General features: G+C 40.8%; 1 protein-coding gene across 3 annotated transcripts in view; it reads right to left on the bottom strand.

Annotated features, from left to right (window-relative positions):
• The window catches only part of LOC126162273 (uncharacterized), a 321006-nt gene extending 301041 nt beyond the window's left edge, over positions 1–19965 (bottom strand). For 2 of the 3 annotated variants that reach the window (XM_049918677.1, XM_049918678.1), the window contains exon 1: positions 19844–19965. In XM_049918677.1, coding sequence (XP_049774634.1) covers positions 19844–19871 — 28 coding nt within the window. In that variant the 5' untranslated portion in view covers positions 19872–19965. The remainder of the gene's footprint in view (positions 1–19843) is intronic. The other variant, XM_049918675.1, reaches the window with a different exon arrangement.
• Positions 19966–21210: the final 1245 nt, after the last annotated feature.

A 21210-nucleotide genomic window follows, 5' to 3' on the forward strand; every position in this document is an offset into this window, starting at 1 on the left:
TGTACAAGGTAACGTTGACCACGTCACTGTATGGAGAGTGCTACGGGAGAACCAGTTGTTTCAGTACCATGTACAGCGTGTGCAGGCACTATCAGCAGCTGATTTGCCTCCACGGGTACACTTCTGCGAATGGTTCATCCAATAATGTGTCAATCCTCATTTCAGTGCAAATGTTCTCTTTACGGATGAGGCTTCATTCCAACGTGATCAAATTGTAAATTTTCACAATCACCATGTGTGGGCTGACGAGAATCCGCACTCAACTGGTCATCAACACAGATTTTCTGTGAACGTTTGGGCAGGCATTGTTGGTGATGTCTTGATGGGGCCTCATGTTCTTCCACCTACGCTCAATGGAGCACGTTATCATGATTTCATACGGGATACTCTACCTGTGTTGCTAGAGCATGTGCCTTTACAAGTACGATACTACATGTGGTTCATGCACGATGGAGCTCCTGCACATTCCAGTCGAAGTGTTCGTACGCTTCTCAACAACAGATTCGGTGACCGATGGATTGGTAGAGGCGGACCAATTCCATGGCCTCCCCGCTCTCCTGACCTGAACCCTCTTGACTTCATTTATGGGGGCATTTGAAAGCTCTTGTCTACGCAACCTCGGTACCAAATGTAGAGACTCTTCGTGCTCGTATTGTGGACGGCTGTGATACAATACACCGTTCTCCAGGGCTGTATCAGCGCATCAGGGATTCCATGCGACGGAGGGTGGAGCATGTATCCTCGCTAACGGAGGACATTTTGAACATTTCCTGTAACAAAGTGTTTGAAGTCACGCTAGTACGTTCTGTTGCTGTGTGTTTCCATTCCATGATTAATGTGATTTGAAGAGAAGTAATAAAATGTACTCTAACATGGAAAGTAAGCGTTTCCGGACACATGTCCACATAACATATTTTCTTTCTTTGTGTGTGAGGAATGTGTCCTGAAAGTTTGGTTGAACCTTTTTGTAACACCCTCCATAAATGATTATCGAAGTGTTGGAATATATGAGCTGTCGCTTGACTGAAATAATACTGTGGGATCGCTGGCAATGAAGCTATCGACCGCTTAGGCAAAGAGACTGTGTGACGGAAATTTCCACCTGGACTGCAATCTCCAGTACGGATGATCGACATGTCCTACACAGTAGGTGTGAATTACATTCGGTGGTGAGCTTGTCTTCAGTGAATGCCAGACTGTCGCATAACCGCTGCCACTCTGCTTGACGCATCTGAACGCTTGTACGCTATTGGACATTTTCAAAAATGGTTCAAATGGCTTTGAGCAATATGTGACTTAACTTGTGTGGTCATCAGTCCTCTAGAACTTAGAACTACTTAAACCTAACTAACCTAAGGACATCATACACATCCATACCCGAGGCAGGATTCGAACCTGCGACCGCAGCGGTCGCGCGGTTCCAGACTGTAGTGCCTAGAACCGCTCGGCCACGCACATTTTCAAACACGATAACGTTTATGTACAATTTGTACGGTGCCATAGTACTTTTTTTACGATTTCGTGTTCCATTGTTGTATTTGCCCTCAATACGTTGCAACTGTCTGTCCAGTGTTCTGTGTGTGTAGCTGTGAGTGCTTTACGACGGAGGTTACTGAGATCGTAAGCAAATAAGTTGAAGTGTTCTGGTATTTCAAGAAGCGTCGCATTGAATATTAATACCACTTACAGAGAAAGCATCATCTGTTGGGGTCTTGCTTATAAAAATAACTTTCTGCTTCTCTCAGTGGAGAGTTCTCATACTGCTATCCGTTTTTGATCATGTTTGTTTCACTCGCTTGCATATTGCTAAAAATGGTAGTAGTTTTGTCTTCAATTACACAGCTGCATTATGTTAAAGGGAAGATGGCGCAGGACTGCCAGATTCGTGACGTAAGACACATATCATGAAGGGCAGATTCTTCTACTTTGAGGGAGTAGTGCCATCCCAAAGGGAGAATGGCGACCTCCTAGGGGAATGGAAGCTACTAACGGCAATGTTACTCACTTAGCACTTAGGAGAGGGTGATGATGCATTATGTCCCATGTGTGTCTGTGAGTGCTGACTAAAAACAAGAAACAGGGAATAGTTATACTTTTTCGCAAAAAGATGTGAGAGGCGACAGTCAATAGCTAGATGAGTGTGAACAAATACATGCGTGAGATGAATTTAATGAGGAAAATTAAATGACGAGACAGTAAAGAGGGTAATTTAATGAGAAATTTGTTACAATTTCAGGAAATATTGATTGCTAATGACGTGAGTACTTATATTTGACACATGAAATACACAGGTGTGTGTGTGTGTGTGTGTGTGTGTGTGTGTGTGTGTGTGTTTTGATGCTAAGAGTTTCCATCGTTTCTTAACTTACATAAGTAGCAATTAACTGACACAGTTGAAAATTTCAAAGATTCTGTGAGGTTCGTGGCCCTCGTATTCTATTCAAAGTAGTGTGTCCAAAATGAGCCTATGTGATTGTCACAGTGTATGTTCCATATCTTTCTGTGCTGCAAGTCAAAACCCGACTCTTTCCATCGGTGCTTGAACCAATAATATCGGGGTGTGGGCGTGGGTATCCGAGGGTTCACGAGATGGGTGCTAGCAAACATCGCCAGTCATCAGTTGCTCTATTTTCTGTGTGTGCTTCAACCACAAACATTGGGCTGCAAAGGTGGCACATTTTATGACACAAGAGACGGAGATATTCACTTAACGGCGTGCGGCGTGTATTGCGAGGTACACACAACCTAATTTTATCGCAGAAAGAATGACTATAAGGTGTATTTACGCCTTGTAATGGTAGAAGTTGATGGAGTTCGAGAGAAAATAGTCTGAGTCCAAGCTAGGAAATGTATCACTGTGTGGTTGGACAGGCAGTTTTCCAGTAGATCTAGCGACATTAGACGGCCTCACACATTCTCCTAGCTGTTGACATTGCCAAACACTCTTTTAAAAGTCGCCTCTGTGTCCGTAGTACTTTGTCACTAGAAAGACGTCGTCTCGTTAAAAACAACATTGATGTCTTTATGAAGGGCACTAGCAGCGCATTTGAGCTCTTTAAGACAGACATCAGCTGTATTATGCTGTTATGTTACAAGTAATAATCGAAACCTTTGGCGTCGGTGTTAGCCTGTTGTTCAGTTACATTACAAGTCCTCAGAGTTACATGGGGTATTTTTTTTCCACCGTGTACAAACTCTTGGGATTGATCGATGAGAGTATACGGACCAAAAAGGTCTAATTAACTTATTTTCTGTGATGCATGGTTCCCATGATAAAGACCATTAATTCAATCATATATTGTTACAGAGACTGCGGTCTAATACTCGCTGTAACACGTAGCCACACTTACAGTATGCATGGTTCAAATGGATCTCAGTACTATGGGACCTAACTTCTGAGGTCATCAGTCCCCTAGAACTTAGAACTACTTAAACCTAACTAACCCCCATGGAATGGTGACAGCGAATCATCAGCATCGATGCAGCTGAGATTTGCTGGCCGAGATAACTGGCGACCGTATTTTGAGGCCAGTCTTCCTTTCATGTCGCCCAATAGGCCGGAGCAATCGTCTTTTCTTGTGGGTCACTTCACCCCCCTCTGCTGGAAGAATTTCCTTTGATGATAAGAAGCGTTATGTGGCTGCCACGTGATGGCGTTCCAGCTCACTTAACCGTTAACCTCCGGACGCATCTCAGTCGTGTCTTCCATGGTCGATGGATCGGTCGAAGTGTTCCTGGTGCATGGCCTGCCCGTTCACCGGATATCAACCAGTGCGATTTCTGGTTATGGGATCATCGGAAAAGTATTGTGCATGCAGAGCCCATTCCAGACGTGGAGACTCTGGAACAGCGTATTCATGGTGCCTTTCACACTGTTTGGATGCAGTCTGGCCGATGTCAACGTGTGAGACAGAACATGCTATGGCGCGTACATGCATGCATTAATGGCACATGGAAACAATGTTCAGCAATACTGTATCAGAGGCTGCATGGTACAGCACGTTTTAGACCGCAGGTCTGTAACAATATATGAACAAAAGATCATCAGCAACGAAACCACTTCCGGATCAAAGTTCGTTAGACCCTTTTTGTTCCGTATCCGCTCAGCGATCAATCCCTGAAGTTCGTACACGGTGGAAAAAATCACCCTGTGGACACACCGAATGTATCCGGCACCTTTATCCATGACTGAGAATTCCAAGGTTGAAGAGAGCAAGATGACCAAAATGAGAATGGTTTTGACAGAGACCAAAAGTTTGTAGTGGTGAGTCCTTTCATTTTCCCCAACTCTAGAAGATTCACATTTTGTTAGAGTTTGAAGAATTATTCTCTTGAAATTGACCCAGTGTTACGCTTTACGATCCCTGTCGAAGTTAATGGACTTCACTTCTGTGCGAGATACGATGCAACCTTGTGTTTGTTAATCGGCCAAATATTATTGCATCTCGGAGTGGGGGCATTTCTGTCGGCTAGTCGCCAGTTTTTATCGTGATACTTCGCGAGAACACCATGAAGAGCTTGATAGTATAAGCATAGCTGACCTGAAAGCTTCGATGGAAGGAGCGTTTTCCTTAACCACTGTACTTGAGAAATGCAATGTCTCAGCTTGCTTCCAACAGCGGCCACGAAAAGCAAAGCGAAATAATATCGTCGTTGTGTATTAACATATTTAATATACATGTAGATTTTACAGTTTGTTTTGTAAACATGTCTATCTACATATTCATTATTGCTACAACTACATCATTAACGTTAAGACGATGATAAAGCTGCACAACTGCACACTTTTTTTGTTTGTCTTCGTGTGCTGTCTACGACGCTTTTACAGAAATGTTTTAGACATATTTAGCAAGTTGCTTGTATTATTAACACTTTTTGGACGGTTTAAATACACGACACAACTTTGAAGAATCGTACGCTTGAGCTAAAGCCTTCTTCTAAACTTACTACAACAGGTAATCAGAAAGCCATTAGAAGGATATACTTAAAATTTTTGCCTTTTATGTAAAAGTGACTCTCGTGCTAACTAGCATGAAGTATGAAGTCTAGTATTAAGTATGAACTAGTATGAAGACTACGCTACTTCCCTCTCCTTCTTTCTCGATATTTTGGTCTGGCGTAACTACCGTGCTTTCACGACGTTCTTTGTTCAACTGGCTCCTAATTAAAATGTGAGGCATGTTGCTATGTATAAACGCCTCAGATTTGGGATAATTTTTGCACTGCTTATACGGTTGATTACTAGTACGGTGTATTATCGTCTATAAGTAGCATACATTTCGGTCTGATGGTAGATTGTAGATGTCTGTCACTAGGACAGTGAATGAGTGAGTGCACTAATTTAATGCCAACATGATCTTTCCGACAAGGTGTAAACCAGTACGTTCACTTACCATTCCCCAATTCATCTAATTCTTCGTCTCTACGTCAACGCATCGCTAAATTTAAAACTTTACTAATATTGTAAGCCTGTTTCTACTTGTTCCTAAGCGTGTGACGGGTATTGTTTATATACACTAATCGCGTTGTCGGCCTTCTACAGGGTACGACGAAAAGGGCGCCTTACCTACAATTTTAGAGTGTTTACCTTAGTATAGGTTTGTGTACAATGCTGCAAACACATTCACTGTGGAAATTAACCAAACGCTATGTACCACGTCACTCGTGGCAACTTCCGTCGCCTGTAAAAATATCTGTTTTCTTAAATTTTGAAACTTGACGTCGCGTAACACAACATAACACTCATAAAAGAATTCAAAGGTGTGTAGAAGTGTAGAAGATTTAAATAATGCAGCAGATTTAAGAGGAATGCAAATTACTCCAAAAAGTGAATTAAATACGCGCAGCACATTGCTGTGAATAGTTTTGGTGGAGATTCATGAGGAGTTGCACTTTCGTGAAGTGGAGATTCTTGCATTGCGCACTGTGACGTAAGGGTAGCCACTCTTCCTTTATGATTTGATTTCACTCATATTTTCGCATTCAGTGTGGAACCCTTCGCGAAATGTTATACTCAACAATCTGATTTTAACTTGTCAATTTTGAATAGAGAACACCGTGTTGTTTAAACTAATTTACCTTTCCGTAGCTGTTTGTAGCAAGAATAGAGCTTCAACACATTAACATACAAGTAGAACTGGTTTTCTGACTGGACACAAATGGTATCGTCATCTTCCGTGTACAATGACTTCGCCAAAAATGTTCTCTCCGCTGTGATGTTGCTGATGGTTAGTTTGTCACTCGAAATGGTGACGGTGGTAGACTCTTCCGGTTGCCCGTGGACTTCCGCCACTGCTACCAGCGCTGTAAAAGTCGATGAACATAATTAGTCACTGTTAGTGCAACTCTACCACTTAGCACTGAAACACTACAGTATGCTATGTAAATATCAGCTGCTAGCATGACTATACTGAGGTGTAGTGCAACTCTACTGACACGTAGCACGAACTCTGCCACCTGCTAACATATATCCACTGTATGGTAAAGATACTGATGTTGTCTGGTAGTGTGAGTCTGAGAATGATGGTCTTTAATACGTACATGAAAACCATCTGACTACAATCAGGGAAGTTACAGTAAGAGAATAACGGATATTTGTTCCATTTATATAGAATATCTGAAGACGTACTGTACCGCAACACGAAGAGCATCCACGCTTTCGCGCAAATAACGCAGACAGGACGGAAATTACATTTCCGACTTAGCTATGAAAAGAATTACTGTTGCAGGCTAACTGAAATAGTGAATAATAAAATCAATTGACAGCCTTGATTAGACTTCTTTTGATCAGTGAATTGTTCTCAAGCAGCAGGAAATCAGTGGAAGTACGTACAAGAAAATCTGTTACCTGCTACAAGTGAAGTACATTCGCTCGACTAATTCATTCGCAGTGGCACATAGCGTATATCCTGGCGAGGTTCTCAGCCACCTAAAGTTATTTTAACCTGGGAGTTGAACTCCTTGACTTGGCTGAGGCCGACACTAGTGCATACGACTGAGCCATCTTCGGTAGCCACTTGGCTGCCGGCAAGCAAGCGGCTAGTGACAGGATATCGGTGGTTTTCTTCCATGCGTGGAACGGGTGAGCTGAGCGCTAAATTATGCGAAAGATAGGAGATATTATCTGTAAAGTCACTATTCCTATGTATCTTTAACACCGAAGAAAAATTATAATGCTTTGCGTATTTTTATTTATGTAACCTGCCAGATCACCATATTCTCCGCACCTACACCGTACATGACTGCAGGTGACGTTTTTCATGCTTCACCTTCGGTAAACTGGTAGCATATATGTTAACTTGAATGGCACACTGATCGTGTATATGTGGTCTTGTAAATGAGCCCACATCTCTCACAACTGTATAATGCAAGTAGTCATTAGGTGCAGGATTTTTTTCGGGAAGAAGGGGAGCATGTTTTGACATCACATATCACACCATCATTTGACCAGTCGCCATCTTGGCCGCCAGATTTGATTGTAAAATCAAGAGGTAGCTTCATTTGACCAGCTATGACGCTTAGACCTATTGTAATATTGGTGACTTCGACAGTTAGTTCCACTGCATTTGTGATGTGAATCAGTTCGCCTTATTGGATCTACAATTTTAGGTTATGATGTCATAGTGTTGGCCTTACTGGACTTTATGTATCTGAGGGTACCAGGAGGATAATTGCTCTTGACTTTCATTGACCGTAGAGGGACAGGAAAGGGGAATGTAATCATGGGATTATAAAATATCCGATAAGAATCAAATAATCCTTGATCAGAGGTGTAGCCTGGTATGACTAAGAGGAGAGGGTGAGAAGCTCTTTAAGCATCTTTTGCTGAGGTGACATGTGATGAAGAGGCGCTCACAAATCATCCCCTTGTTCTGGGTGACGTGTCTAAAATGGTATGGACACTGATGATGACGACGTAGATGATGTGAAAAGTGGGATAGAACTGGTACTGTTTCACAACTAACTTGTAATTATTATTAATTATAATTAAATTATAACATCTACTTATGATTACATGAAATCTGATATGTTGAACTCTGTAGTGAACTATAATTATTTACGAACTGAGGAGTATTTTGTGTTTAATCGATGACAGGAGACTATGTGTTCCACTGACCATCGCCCTTTAATAAATAAATTGGAAATTACGAATTCTAAAGTACAGAATCATGCAAACTTTACTGGACTGGATAATGTTTGAAATTTGGTTTCATGGTTAAGCACTGCTTGCAGGATCCCCGTGTAGCTACTGGCCGAATAAATTATCAGTTCGTTGTAGTATAAGCCTTTTTGTGTTTGCCTCATCAGTTATTCAGGAGACTAACGTTCTTTCGCCATGTTTAAATATTTAACACATTTTGTATTTGTTTTAAATTCACGTTACTCAATGATACTTAGGTAACTCTGGTAAATCGACCCTAGAATATCGATCCAATATTCCAACCTTGTTCACTATCTAATCGCATCTCATGGATTATTTTAATTACAGGGAATTAGTACCATTACATCGGAGCATATACTGGGTGATCAAAAGGTCTGTATAAATTTGAAAACTGAATAAATCACGGAGTAATGTAGATAGAGAGGTACAAATTGACACACATGCTTGGAATGACATGGGGTTTTATTAGAACCGAAAAATACAAACGTTCAAAAAATGTCCGACAGATGGCGCTTCATCTGATCAGAATAGCAATAATTACCATAACAAAGTAAGACAAAGCAAAGATGATGTTCTTACATGAAATGCTCAGTATGTCCACCATCATTCCTCAACCAATAGCTGTAGTCGGGGAATAATATTTTGAACAGCACTGTAAAGCATGTCCGGAGTTACGGTGAGGCAGTGGCGTCGGATGTTGTCTTTCAGCATCCCTAGAGATGTCGGTCGGTCACGATACACTTGCGACTTCAGGTAACCCCAAAGCAAATAATCGCACGGACTGAGGTCTGGGGACCTGGGAGGTCAAGCATGACGAAAAGTGGCGGCTGAGCACACGATCATCACCAAACGACACGCGCAAGAGATGTCTAGCAATAAGAGGTGCTTTTGTTTTTTTTTTTTTGGTTCTAATAAAACCCCATGTCATTAAAAGCATATGTGTCAATTTTTACCTCTCTATCTACATTATTTCGTGGTTCATTAAGTTGTCAAATTTATACTGACTTTTTGATCACCCGCTACTTCACTCTAGTCATCATTAACTTGACCTATCAAACGACAGTGGCATGCACCACAGAGGCCCCATGGCCAAGGCGAATCTCGCAGATGAAATCCGCTCGACGAAAGTAGAATACTCTTGCAAATGCGAATGGGAGTGTCAATGGCTGAAGTGCAACGCAGTGACAATCTCGCAGTGACAATCTCGAGCGAATTATCGCTTGCGTCGCCTGCACCAGCGACAAACATCTCCTCACATAATTCAGTATCCACACCCACGTGTAGAGAAAGACTTTCGTGAGCTCCTTGGCTGAATTGAAATGCTGGAACTGGAAATCCCCCGCCAAATGCTCGGCACTGGAACTCTATCCGCCCGCATAACATCTCGCCTGGTAATTGGTAATGTTGTATATGACTGAAAAATGGGTCATTACTTGAACAGTCTGCAATTCCCTGAAAATAAAAAAGAAAGCATCAACAGCGACAACCACGGTTTGGTCATGTCGGACAGGTCTTCGATATTAACTTCCTGACTAAATAAGAAAATACAGTAGCCTCTCCAGTTCTTGTTGGATTGTTATTATGTCACAGTTAAAAGGAAAATATTTCCTCTTTCCTCACTTCTGTTTTTGAAGGGGTTCCCTTCTAGAAAGGCAAATGCCGGAGCTGTAAATTGTCTTCTAGAAACATGTCGTTGGCACTGTCTCTTCTCCACTAAAACCTAGTCAGATATTTGGCTGAAAAAGTTGGGCTCTTCTTTGGTTCTGACAGCAAACAGCCTCCTCTCTCTTTTGTAGTAGAGAATGAAAATATTGAAAAATCTGTAAGCCCTCCTACTCATGATCATATAACTGGTATTTGACTGAAAAGAATTGATATCTCCAATTGGATGACTCTGTAACAGACTTTCCCTCCTCGTCAAGATAAATAACGAAACCTATAACAATGCAGTTCCTGTAACTTTCTCTGAAAAACACTTGCGTGAAAAGATTAATACGTAACATTATGATTTGTTTGGTTTTCTGATATATTTCATACTGTAGTTAAGGGCAAAGTAGTAACCCCCTTGCGTGGGCTGCCTCACTTCTTTGTTATGATCATCCACATGTTAGACGATGGAGACACAGTTGTTTCACTACCTACGTTAAGTCCATGACACTAGTACATACACGGTTCCATCACATTAATGTGACCAGGGCCGTTGTTCGGGATCAACGGGTCAACGTCTGATAACCACCCACAGACGATATGGCTCAGCATTAGCCGTGGAGGCTCTATAAAGCGTTCCAGGGAGACGCGGAGGATAGTGCATGTGAACGACAGCTGTGGAGATGTGTATGGGTGAACAGACATGCAACTGTTGAGCAACTGACCGCCCAGATGAACCAAGGGGCTATCAACAGTGTCTACGCAACGATCATCCAGCGAAAGTTGCTATTTATCGGCGTCCTCAGTAGGTGCCTGATTCGTGCGCTCACGAAGACTGTCATTCATCGGCGACGAGAGCTTGAAATTACGCTCCAGTACCGTAACTTGACCTACTCTGAGAGGCCGTTTCAGATAAATGACGTTTCATGTTCCATCGGTTATATGGCGCTCGGCGTGTACAGCTTGGAACGTCTCAAGGCCAACACCCTGCTACGAGTGAGGCAGCGTTATGGTCTGGCAAATTCATTCGAGTGGGTGATTTCGTCATTCTGGAAGGAATGATTATCAACACTAGCATGTTTTAGTGCTTGGAGACCATGTCCACCCCTCCACAAAGTTTATTCCTCTTTGGCACGATAGCATCTGCCAAAAGGGCAATGCAACCTCACACGGTTGGATCTGTAGCTTGTTCTTGATACGACTGGACATGAATCCTCGTGTTCTTTGGGATGAGATCTTAATATGGTAGCTTTAGGGTTCATGTACTTCTCTTTATACTCTGTGATCAAGAAATGTGTTTCGTGTAATTGCAGTTTGATTTTATTTCGCAACTGTTTTTTTCAATACTAGTTGTCAATTACATTACTTTGTTTTCTGTAAATAATATAAGAGTTTTTTCATTGTGCTCGCTTTCTACCATAGCGTCTGTTATGTGGTCCGCATTTGACTTTGTAATTGTTACATGATTCTCCTTAGTCCTTTCGTTTATGCTACTTATTGTTTATAATAGTTTTGTATGGTCCTTCCTGCGGTTATCTCCGCCTTTCTTTAATTCTTTTGGAAGCACTTTGTTTATTTAGGGACTTGAAATGAAATTTTCATTGCTGTTCATTATTGTAGTACCTATTACGTTTCTAAGTGACTCTTACAGTGTTTAAAAAACATCTAAAACGTAACGCATAAAAAATTTGTCAATCAACACACCAAAACATTTCATAGTGGCAACGAAGAACTCGAAGTCTTATGTTACGATTTAAGGTACCCAAACACTGTGAATGCAGAGTTAGGTATGTGTCAATCTCTGGGTTTTTAAAGTGACATGATATGAATAAGAAGATATTCCGAAAACATTATCCTAGAACCGCAGACCATACATTCGACAACTATTTGATTGCAATGAAGACATAAAAAGACGACCGCGTGGGAAAAGCCACAGAATAACACACACGAAGACAGATGAGCTAACACTTACGTTCCTTCCTACAACAGTCGCGAAATATGTAGTGCTATGTCAGCAAAACGTAATTGGTGTAGTTACTTTATTGATAGTAATTAAAGCGGGAGCACTCTTTTTACCATTTCTACAATAGGTGTTGCCTGCGCGTCCCAGTGTGTATCACTCAGCGTAATATTTCGATACTTCTCAAGTGTAAAAGGATTGCAACACCGGTCACTAACTCTCAAAATTCATGTAGCTATTAAATGGTTGAGCCATGCGATTAAAACTGGTGCTACAGGCTGGATTTGAATGAGACTGTTCTGGACGAGGTTTCTGAGAAATACCTCCAGCAGTTTAGTTAACAGAAGCGATTCATAGGGAAATGCTTACATGATCTGATAACAGATCCAAAGTACGCGAATAGGTTAATATGGAAGAGAACATCAGTGATCATAAGGCTGTTACAAATTCAATGAATACTGATGTCAAATGAACGTTACTGGAGCAGAAATATCAAGAAATAAACTGCAGAGTATTTCGGCTGTCAATATCTAATATTCAACTTCCTTAGTTACGAAGATGTGAGACACAAAATGGTCAGCTCTACAAGCATTGGAAACGGTATCTTAGACCTGTGCGTGCCGAGTAAGGTTTCAGTGAAATGCAAAGACCCGTCACGGTTAGAGTGATATGTTACTAAGTTTCTGTGAATACAGTAAGAGCTTCGATACACATTTATGTGACTTCGGAGCCTTGTTAAAAAAACAAGAGCTGAAGCAGCTATGAGATTACAGTCACTAGCCAATATTACCAAAAATCTTAGCAAGTATTGGTACAGTATATAAATCTGTAACACTTATTCAGTCACTCATTTACCGTACTGGCACCCTTAAGACAGATCATGGAGAGAAGGTCGAATTACTGTTATAACTTTTGCGAAACTGTTTCACCACTGAAGGAAGTTTCGCTCAGTTGTTTCAGAAGAACCAGCTGGTCGACATTGATGTAACTGATATAGCAATATAAACTAAAGTTATTCAGTAGTGGAAAGGTATCTGGATCTGAGAAGATGCGGATAATGTCCTGTCTTTCTCCCTTCTAGCAGCAGTTAATCGTAGGTCGAAGGAGTGACGAGGCATTCAGAACGATTTGAAAAAATAGCACACATGATTGAAAGCCTTGCTCGTTGAGGTTGCAGAATAAATGAACCCCTTTTATACACACGGATGATGGCATTTTTAGTGGACGTAAGTCTCATACACTAAAAACCAAATGGATTCTGCAAACAGAAATCTTGTGATACCCATCAGCTCTGAATCATAGTGTGCGTATTGTCGCCCACATTGATACCTTGTTCCATGAATTATTCCGAACCATCGATACAGTTCCGAAATGTCATTTAGCGGACAGTGTAAGAGAATACCGAGTATCGGACCAGATTTTTTATTTTATTCGGTAATTCACTGCAGATATAACTCAACACATCTCTCTTAATAAAAGAAAATTTATAGTCGGAATGATAATTTCAAGGGAACCATAGCGAGCTGTGATATGCCTGTATCTGTTCACAATATATACGATTTAAAATTAGGATTCTATACTCTGCGAGGTGGTAGTTTGCATGAAAACGTAAGCAAAATGTCCAGAAGATATGAGCTCTAAGATGCATACTTTGAGCTACGACCACTTGTTGACACTGTAAACCGTACACACATTTTAGGGTAAGTGCATCAGCGAGAAAATGGAATCCTACTATTTCACAAGGGAAATACCAAACTCATTTTTGATCACCAATGCAGGTCGTATGTAATAGCTTGAAAAACTACAACACAGTGTCTCACGTATTTAGCAGCTACTTTATTTCAGGATTTTAAAACCATTTCTGAAACAATGTGTGTTTATGTATTTTCTCATAAATTAGATCGTATGGAAATGTAAAGTATGCTGGAAGAATAAATAAGAGACAATTATGTCAAGTCATTGTAGTATATACTCTGGCAATGTCAGAGATATTATATTTGCACGAAACTCAAGGCATACATTTCGTGTAACATAATATCGTTGAATGAGAGTGCCGGCAGAGATTACTTGCGAAGCAACTGTCCTGTGTTGCAGACGCGTGTGTTGGCGTGCAAATGCCAAATGGATATTGTGGTGGAAATGGCGTTATAATAAGTGGGAAGGCTAAATAAAAGTGAGCGAGCACATGTACAAGAATATTACATGGACGCAAGAGGGCTTTTGGAAGTAATGAAGAGATTAGTGTGGCCCAAGTTTATCCAAGCTGATCGCTAATCAAGAAGAGCCTACCGTCAATACTGATATTTATTATAAGAATTACATCCTGCCACAAGCAGCTCATAGCAAAGTAAGATCTGAACAGTATTTTTATTGTAGTGTAATAGGTATGTCATAGTAATAGTAGTTTTCTTGGAACATGAGATTGGTCTAGTCAAAGCAAACCCTATTGAGTCAACCCATTAACCATCAAAGTCGTTCTATCCTCTCACCATAACTTCCGAGAAAGTCATAAGCGAAAAATATAGTTAAAAGAAGAAAGAATCCGTTATATTAACAACTAATTTTCAATTAAGTAATCATTGTATTTTAAAGCTGTAGTAACTATAGTTGTTCATATAATGCAGCACTGCTATGGTAACACAGACAATCAGTTCAAACTGAAAGTGGTACAAGTGCAATACATGTTTCGGTAACAAAAGTGTGCTTGCCTGGCCATCTTGTAGCGAATGTAATTTTTTGATTTTATTTAGTTATCTGTAAATGACGTAACTCGTCGTAAAATTAGTATTCGCAAATAGTTGTTGCTTTGAAGGAAAGTTTATATGGCATCATTGTGACAGTAACTGATAAACAATAATAATCACTTCTGGTCACCACATTTTCAGATAGACAGCATTACCGTGACACAGTATAGTTTCTATGAAGAATTGCAAGTCCTAATTAAACTTATTATTAAAATTATTGCGTCACAGATGAACGTATTTAGTGTTCATTTTACGGGTGTTTTCCACATCTAAGCTCGCGCGAGTGTATTTTGTTTATTTGCCGCATTAACTTTCATGTCGAATATTTGTGTGAATTTAGTGACATTAGATATTTACCAAATGCAACTTTCACTCGTTTTGGAGTAGGAGAAACTGATTTCTAAATTCATTCAAATAGGTTTGTGATACATAATTACTGCTAACTACAGTAAGACTATAACTTGTCGCCATTTTTTTCATTTCTGTCTTTATTGTACACAGTAAACATTAGTCCAGTAACAATCGGGTTGTAACTGTCTAAATTCTAACGGTATGCATTATCGGTATACATTGGTCTTCGTATTAGATGTCTTGTTTCTGTTAATTGTGGAACACAGTTTTAGACATAGGAGAGTATATGTCAGTTGTGTGTTGTTACTCAACAACAATGTAAGGTGGTCGCATTTGTTTACCCAAATGTTTACTGCATTCTGTGAATGATGCGATTTAACAAAAAGCTTACAGTAGACGAGATAAATTTCAGAATAGCGAATTGGGTAATAACTGTCTTTAACTTTCTCTAAAGAAATGATCTTGTGATGACGACGCAAAGTCCATAAGATATATCGCGGACGACAGTGTTGGTAGCGAGGTTGCTACGTCAGAAGACTGTAGGAAATTGGAAATCTGCAGAGGATCGATGATAGGTGGACGTGCTGTAAGTTTACCCTGAACGTAATTAAGAATAAATCACTGCGCATAAACACGTGAGGAAACCCACAACAGTTATGTTAAACTATTGGCGAAGATTCACTGGAACGAGGAAATACCAAGGAGTAATTATCCGAAGCGACCTGAACTGGAACAACCACACAAAACAGACTGCAGGATAACCAGTTGCAAGTCTTGAGATTTATTGGAAAGTTCTTAAGGAATAAAATTCGTTCATGAAATAGATGGCTAACATTCTGTAGGTTCCTGTGTACTGCTCGCCCGTCTTGAATCTGTAGGACAGACTGAGAAGATAGAGAAAATACAATGAAGAGTGATCCTTTTGTTCGGTGAGTGCGAGAGTTTTACGAAGGTGCTGGACGAGATCAGCCTGCTTATCGTCAAATCAATATTTAGCAACAGTAACAAAATTACTACTGCTGTGCCTAACACTGATATATTTTTTATTGAAGTTTGGTGAATTATAGACCATTTAGAACCTAAGACGAAGGTAAAATCTTTGTCTTTTTACCTCCCCAGAACTTCTTCGTGCATTCGATGAAGACCTGGCTCTGTTTATTTGACATGATCCTTTGAGGTAGTGAATTTCGTCGTTGGACAGGATATTTTGTAGTATTGATTAGGAGTCTGGAACTTTCCGTAGTCCGTATGGTAATTTCTAGAGACCTTTCTTGTCTCCTCCAACAATATAGTGGTGTCTTCTAATTTGTAAATGAAATAAAAACCTTTTTCGCTATCGTATTTTCATTCATTCTCTAAATATGATCTTAAGACTTTAATCTCCTTCTTCTTGTTGTGTGTGTGAATGTTTCTATGTTTCTGTATTCATCTTATCGTCTTCGTCCGGTTGTTATCCTTGTTCTTGCGTGTTCCTACGAGATTTCTGTGTGTTCATATCCGGCATTCAGATCCGTAAAGTGCTTGCAGTATAATTAATTTAGCGTAGCTTTTAATTTTTGCCTTTTGTGTTACCGACCCATTCGATTGTGCCCATTCTCACAAAGACTGAAACATATCAGCTGCTTTGATGTTTCCATGTTTTGTTTGTACTTATTTTTCTATGCTGTGTCTATGTTCAATGTATTCCGTTTTCTGATACGAAATTAGTTATCAGGTATAATCTGCAATTTTGTGAAGTGTTTCCCTCATCTTTGCATCTGTTTCTCCTTTGAAACATCGTCAGCAAAAGAGAGATATTTAATCTCAAAACTTTCTCTGCCAAGTCCTAGATGGACTCTTTCCATGTAATTCTCTTGCCGTTCTTTATCCCACTCCCTGATACCTTGTCTAAGACCAGACTGAAGTCATTCTGTGAGAACCCATCGTTTTGCCGGAATCCTGTGTTAATTCTAGAAATTTAACTTCCGAAGTTGTGTCTGTGTGTGTCTGTCTGTCTGAGTAACTCTTTGGGCCAGCCGATGTCGCCGAGAGGTTCTAGGCGCTTCAGTCCGGAACCACGCGGCTGCTACGGTCGTAGGTTTCAATCCTGCCTTGGGCATGGATGTATGTGCTGTCCTTAGGTTAGTTAGGTTTACGTAGTTCGAAGTCTAGGAGACTGATGACCTCAGATGTTAAGTCCCATAGTGCTTACAAGGGAACCTCCCAATCGCACCCCCTGCAGATTTAGATATAAGTTGGCACAGTGGATAGGCCTTGAAAAACTGAACACAGATCAATCGAGAAAATAGGAAGAAGTTGTATGGAACTATAAAAAAATAAGGAAAATATTCAAACTGAGTAGTCCATGCACAAGATAGGCAACATCAAGGATAATCTGTGCTCAGGAGCGCTGTGGTCCCGTGGTTAGCGTGAGCAGCTGCGGGATGAGAGGTGCTTGGTTCAAGTCTTCCCTCCAGTGAAAAGTTTACTTTCTTTATTTTCGCAAAGTTATGATTTGTCCGTTCGTCCATTGACGTCTCTGTTCACTGTAATAAGTTTAGTATCGGTGTTTTGCGACAGCACCGCAAAACCGCGGGATTAGTAGACGAAAGGACGTGCCTCTCAAATGGGAACCGAAAACATTAGATCGCAAGGTCATAGGTCAACCGATTCCTCCACAGGAAAGCACGTCTGATATTTTCTATACGACACTGGTGACAGCATGTGCGTCACATGACAGGAATATGTTGTCGACCCACCTAACTTGTACACTTGGCGAATGGGTAAAAAGATTCTTCTACCTTACCCGATTTAGGTTTTCTTGTGGATGTGATAATCACTCCCAAAAAAGTCATGAAAACATAAGAGTGTCACATAAACTGCAAGAAATTAATGCATCAGTTTCACAGTCGCACAGTTTTCCCTTGCTCTGTCAAAACATATGTTTATAACGTTTTCAAATTTTTCAGTGTGTAGACCGGCACATCTTGCATATGTCCAAGCAAATCTGAACATGTCCTGGAATTTTGGAGACGGACGGACGGACAGATAATAATTGTCTGAAAATAAAAAATTAAACTCTTCACAAGAGGGAGGACTGAATCCAAGGACCTCTCATTCCGCAGCTACTCACGCTAACCACAGGACCACGGCGCTCCTCAGCTCGCACTATCCTTGATGTTGCCCATCTTGGGCATGGACAACTCAGATGGTATATTTTGCTATTTTTAATAGTTCCACACAACTTCTTCCTGTTTTCTCGATAGATCTGTGTTCAGTTTTTCAAGGTCTATCCACTCTGCCAACTTATAGCTATATCTGAGTGAGGGGGGGGGGAGTGCGAAGGGGAGGTTCCCTTGTTCGAGCCATTTTTTTATTGTCTGGTGGTTTTGCTGATATCATCTTCTTCCATTGTTAAGAACATTGTCTGTGCCCCCAAGAATTATGCCTTGACCTGGAGTGGGGCTCATCATTCAATGATCCAGACTACAAATGCAGTACAGTCCAGTTCTAATAGATGGTCGCTTGGTAATAGGATAGAGGCACCCAATTCGTCAGCAACGTGGGAGCTGAGGTTAAAATAGTCAGTGGTTTCTGCGGCGAATGAAGATGTTGTTCTCAAGGGCAAAAAAGGCGGACGTGTCAGTTTCGCCGACAGTGACCCCTCAACGTTAGTAAAACTGGAGAGGACGGTCCTCAGTACGGCGGATCTAGCGGAAGAGGCAACCCACCAAGCAGAAAAAATTCACGTCGTGCTTGACTTGGAACAAGCGGCAACGTAGTCAGCGACTCTCTACATGCTGACGACGGCTGCAGAAATGAGCAGCGTCTGTTACCAAAGTGTTCGGCTATGAAAGACGTCTGTTGCCCTGTTGGGAGGCCTGTTAAGAACCATCTAGCTGATCTAAGAAAGATGTAACATCCTACGGAGGGGCTAACACACCTTACTAACTTACTTTCAACGAAGGCATTATGTGAAACACTGAACGGAAAAAGTAGTCCAGGAAGTATATAATACATAAACACTAGAAACAGTGATGAAACTAGGTCATCAGGTTTTGCAGAGCCTAGAACATAATGCAAGGAAGAGTCTGGGCTTACTAGAACTTCTCATTTACAGTGTAAGAACAAATATTGTGATATAATATGATGCGTTTCGTTTTCAAAAAATGGTTCAAATGGCTCTACGCACTATGGGACTTAAAATCTGAGGTCATCAGTGCCCTAGACTTAGAACTACTTAAACCTAACTAACCTAAAGACATCACACACATCCATGCCCGAAGCAGGATTCGAACCTGCGACCGTAGCAGCCACGTGGTTCCAGACAGTTTCGTATTCCACAACTGCTTTCTGTTTACCAATTTTTAAGGCAAGGTGCTAGTTCTTCCAGAAAGCGAATTTTTTATGTCAATAGTATATTATCTACAGGTATTCTTTGTTACAAACTACTACTCCCTCAGCATACAATAAGAGATTACTACTCACATTATCTAACAGTCGTAGTTATATTCCATATTCACGGCTCAGTCATTCCACTGGTTTGACATTCTTCATCCCTTCCTAACATACGTTACCCTCTTCGTTTTCATCTGCAAGTGGCACTACAAATCTTCCCTTCGACTGCTCACTAGAATTCCCAGTTTGCTTCTCATGTATATATAAGAACTAGTCAGCGAAATTTAACACTTGTAACTGCTTGGGTCTTACTCTCAACCACTGAAATTTTTCAAATAGACAACACGAACACCTTTCGTCACGTATCTGTGAACTACCATCGTTCGCGAGCGCAAGGAAATGCAAAATCTTCCTAGAACACTCTCAACACTCTAACCTGTTTTGCATTCTGAACTTTAATTCGTGAATTGCGGCAATTAACTGTTCTTTGGCGATTGTAGAAGTTTTTTCACGTGGATTAATACATCAGAAATTATGTAAAATGTAGGTAAGAGAAAAGAGGTTTACGTTGAACGAAGGTTTATAAATTCTGCTGATACTTACCAGCAACAAGCAACAGAACAGCCTTCATTGTACTCGACAAGAGCTATAACTGCTCTCTGCGTTATATTTTCATTTATATATGTTTAAGCACCCGATGGCATCATCGATTGTTATCGTAAGTTCCCTTCTGATTTTCCGTTCCATGAAATGTGGTTGCAGCAACTAGCAGCACATTGACTTTCCTTGTATTTGAAAGGGTCTGTTATCGTTGGCTTTGTCAAATTTATCCCACTACATTAACAGCGGTCAAAAACACTGATGACCATACTGGTCGTGTTTTTGCTCTTTTTCCTTTCTTTTGACTTGTGTATCGCTGTAGTAGAGGCGAGCAAACGAAAAGGCATGTGTCCACGGAAATCAACTGCCACGGCTCAGCAACACAACTGAGTTGATATTTCATACACGTGTTAGGGGTAGGACTCGCCATATCCGCAGTGAGAAGAGAAATTTTTACTAAAGTGAGATTCTGGAAATTGCTAATAATGCTGTTTAATATTAATAAAACTCAATTCTGGCACAGCTCGGAAGGAAGATTCGGTTTCAGTCAACAAAGCCTATCTTTTAATGGAGTGAGGCTCAAATCCTGATGCAAGGAGGTGCCCCCAGGCTGTGGCTAAGCCATGTCTCCGCAATATCCTTTCTTTCAGGAGTTCTAGTTCTGCAAGGTTCGCAGGAGAGCTTCTGTAAAGTTTGGAAGGTAGGAGACGAGATACTGGCAGAAGTGAAGCTGTGAGACCGGGCGTGAGTCGTGCTTCGGTAGCTCATGTGGTAGAGCGCTTGCCCGCGAAAGGCAAAGGTCCCGAGTTCGAGTCTCGGTCGGGCATTAATCTGCCAGGAAGTTTCATATCAGCGCACACTCCGCTGCAGAGTGAAAATCTCATTCAGGTGAACAGAAGTTACTGACCGTTTGTACCATTCACCGTGCAGTCTAAAGTTCTTTCCATTTTGAAGAGGAAAGTCCTGTGCCTTGAGGAATGTATACCCAAGAATTTCCGTATCTAGGTACTATAGTCAAGTTACCGATCTTAGAAACACATGAAGGCTTGTGCTCTAGAGGCTACCTAAGCAGTTTGCACCATCTTCTGAATTTTTTATTGTTTGTAGACGCAAGGTTGTGTTTTGTGCTGCATTTATAATTATTTCGCGTTCTACACGTTTAAGTCGTGTATAATATAGACATATATCGCACTGGAATAAATTTGGGATCGTTCTATCGTTCGTTAAAAAATTATTCTGCTTGTAAAGGGTAACAAACCCAAGCCTACTGTAGACACTAGCCGTCATATGAAAGACCAGACGAACATCATTTGTTAGGATTGAGGCCAGTTACACAATTCAAAACGGAAATTGCAGATATCTGCTATAAC

Source organism: Schistocerca cancellata, chromosome 2 (assembly GCF_023864275.1).
Source record: "Schistocerca cancellata isolate TAMUIC-IGC-003103 chromosome 2, iqSchCanc2.1, whole genome shotgun sequence".
In the NCBI taxonomy this organism is placed as follows: Eukaryota; Metazoa; Arthropoda; class Insecta; order Orthoptera; family Acrididae; genus Schistocerca; species Schistocerca cancellata.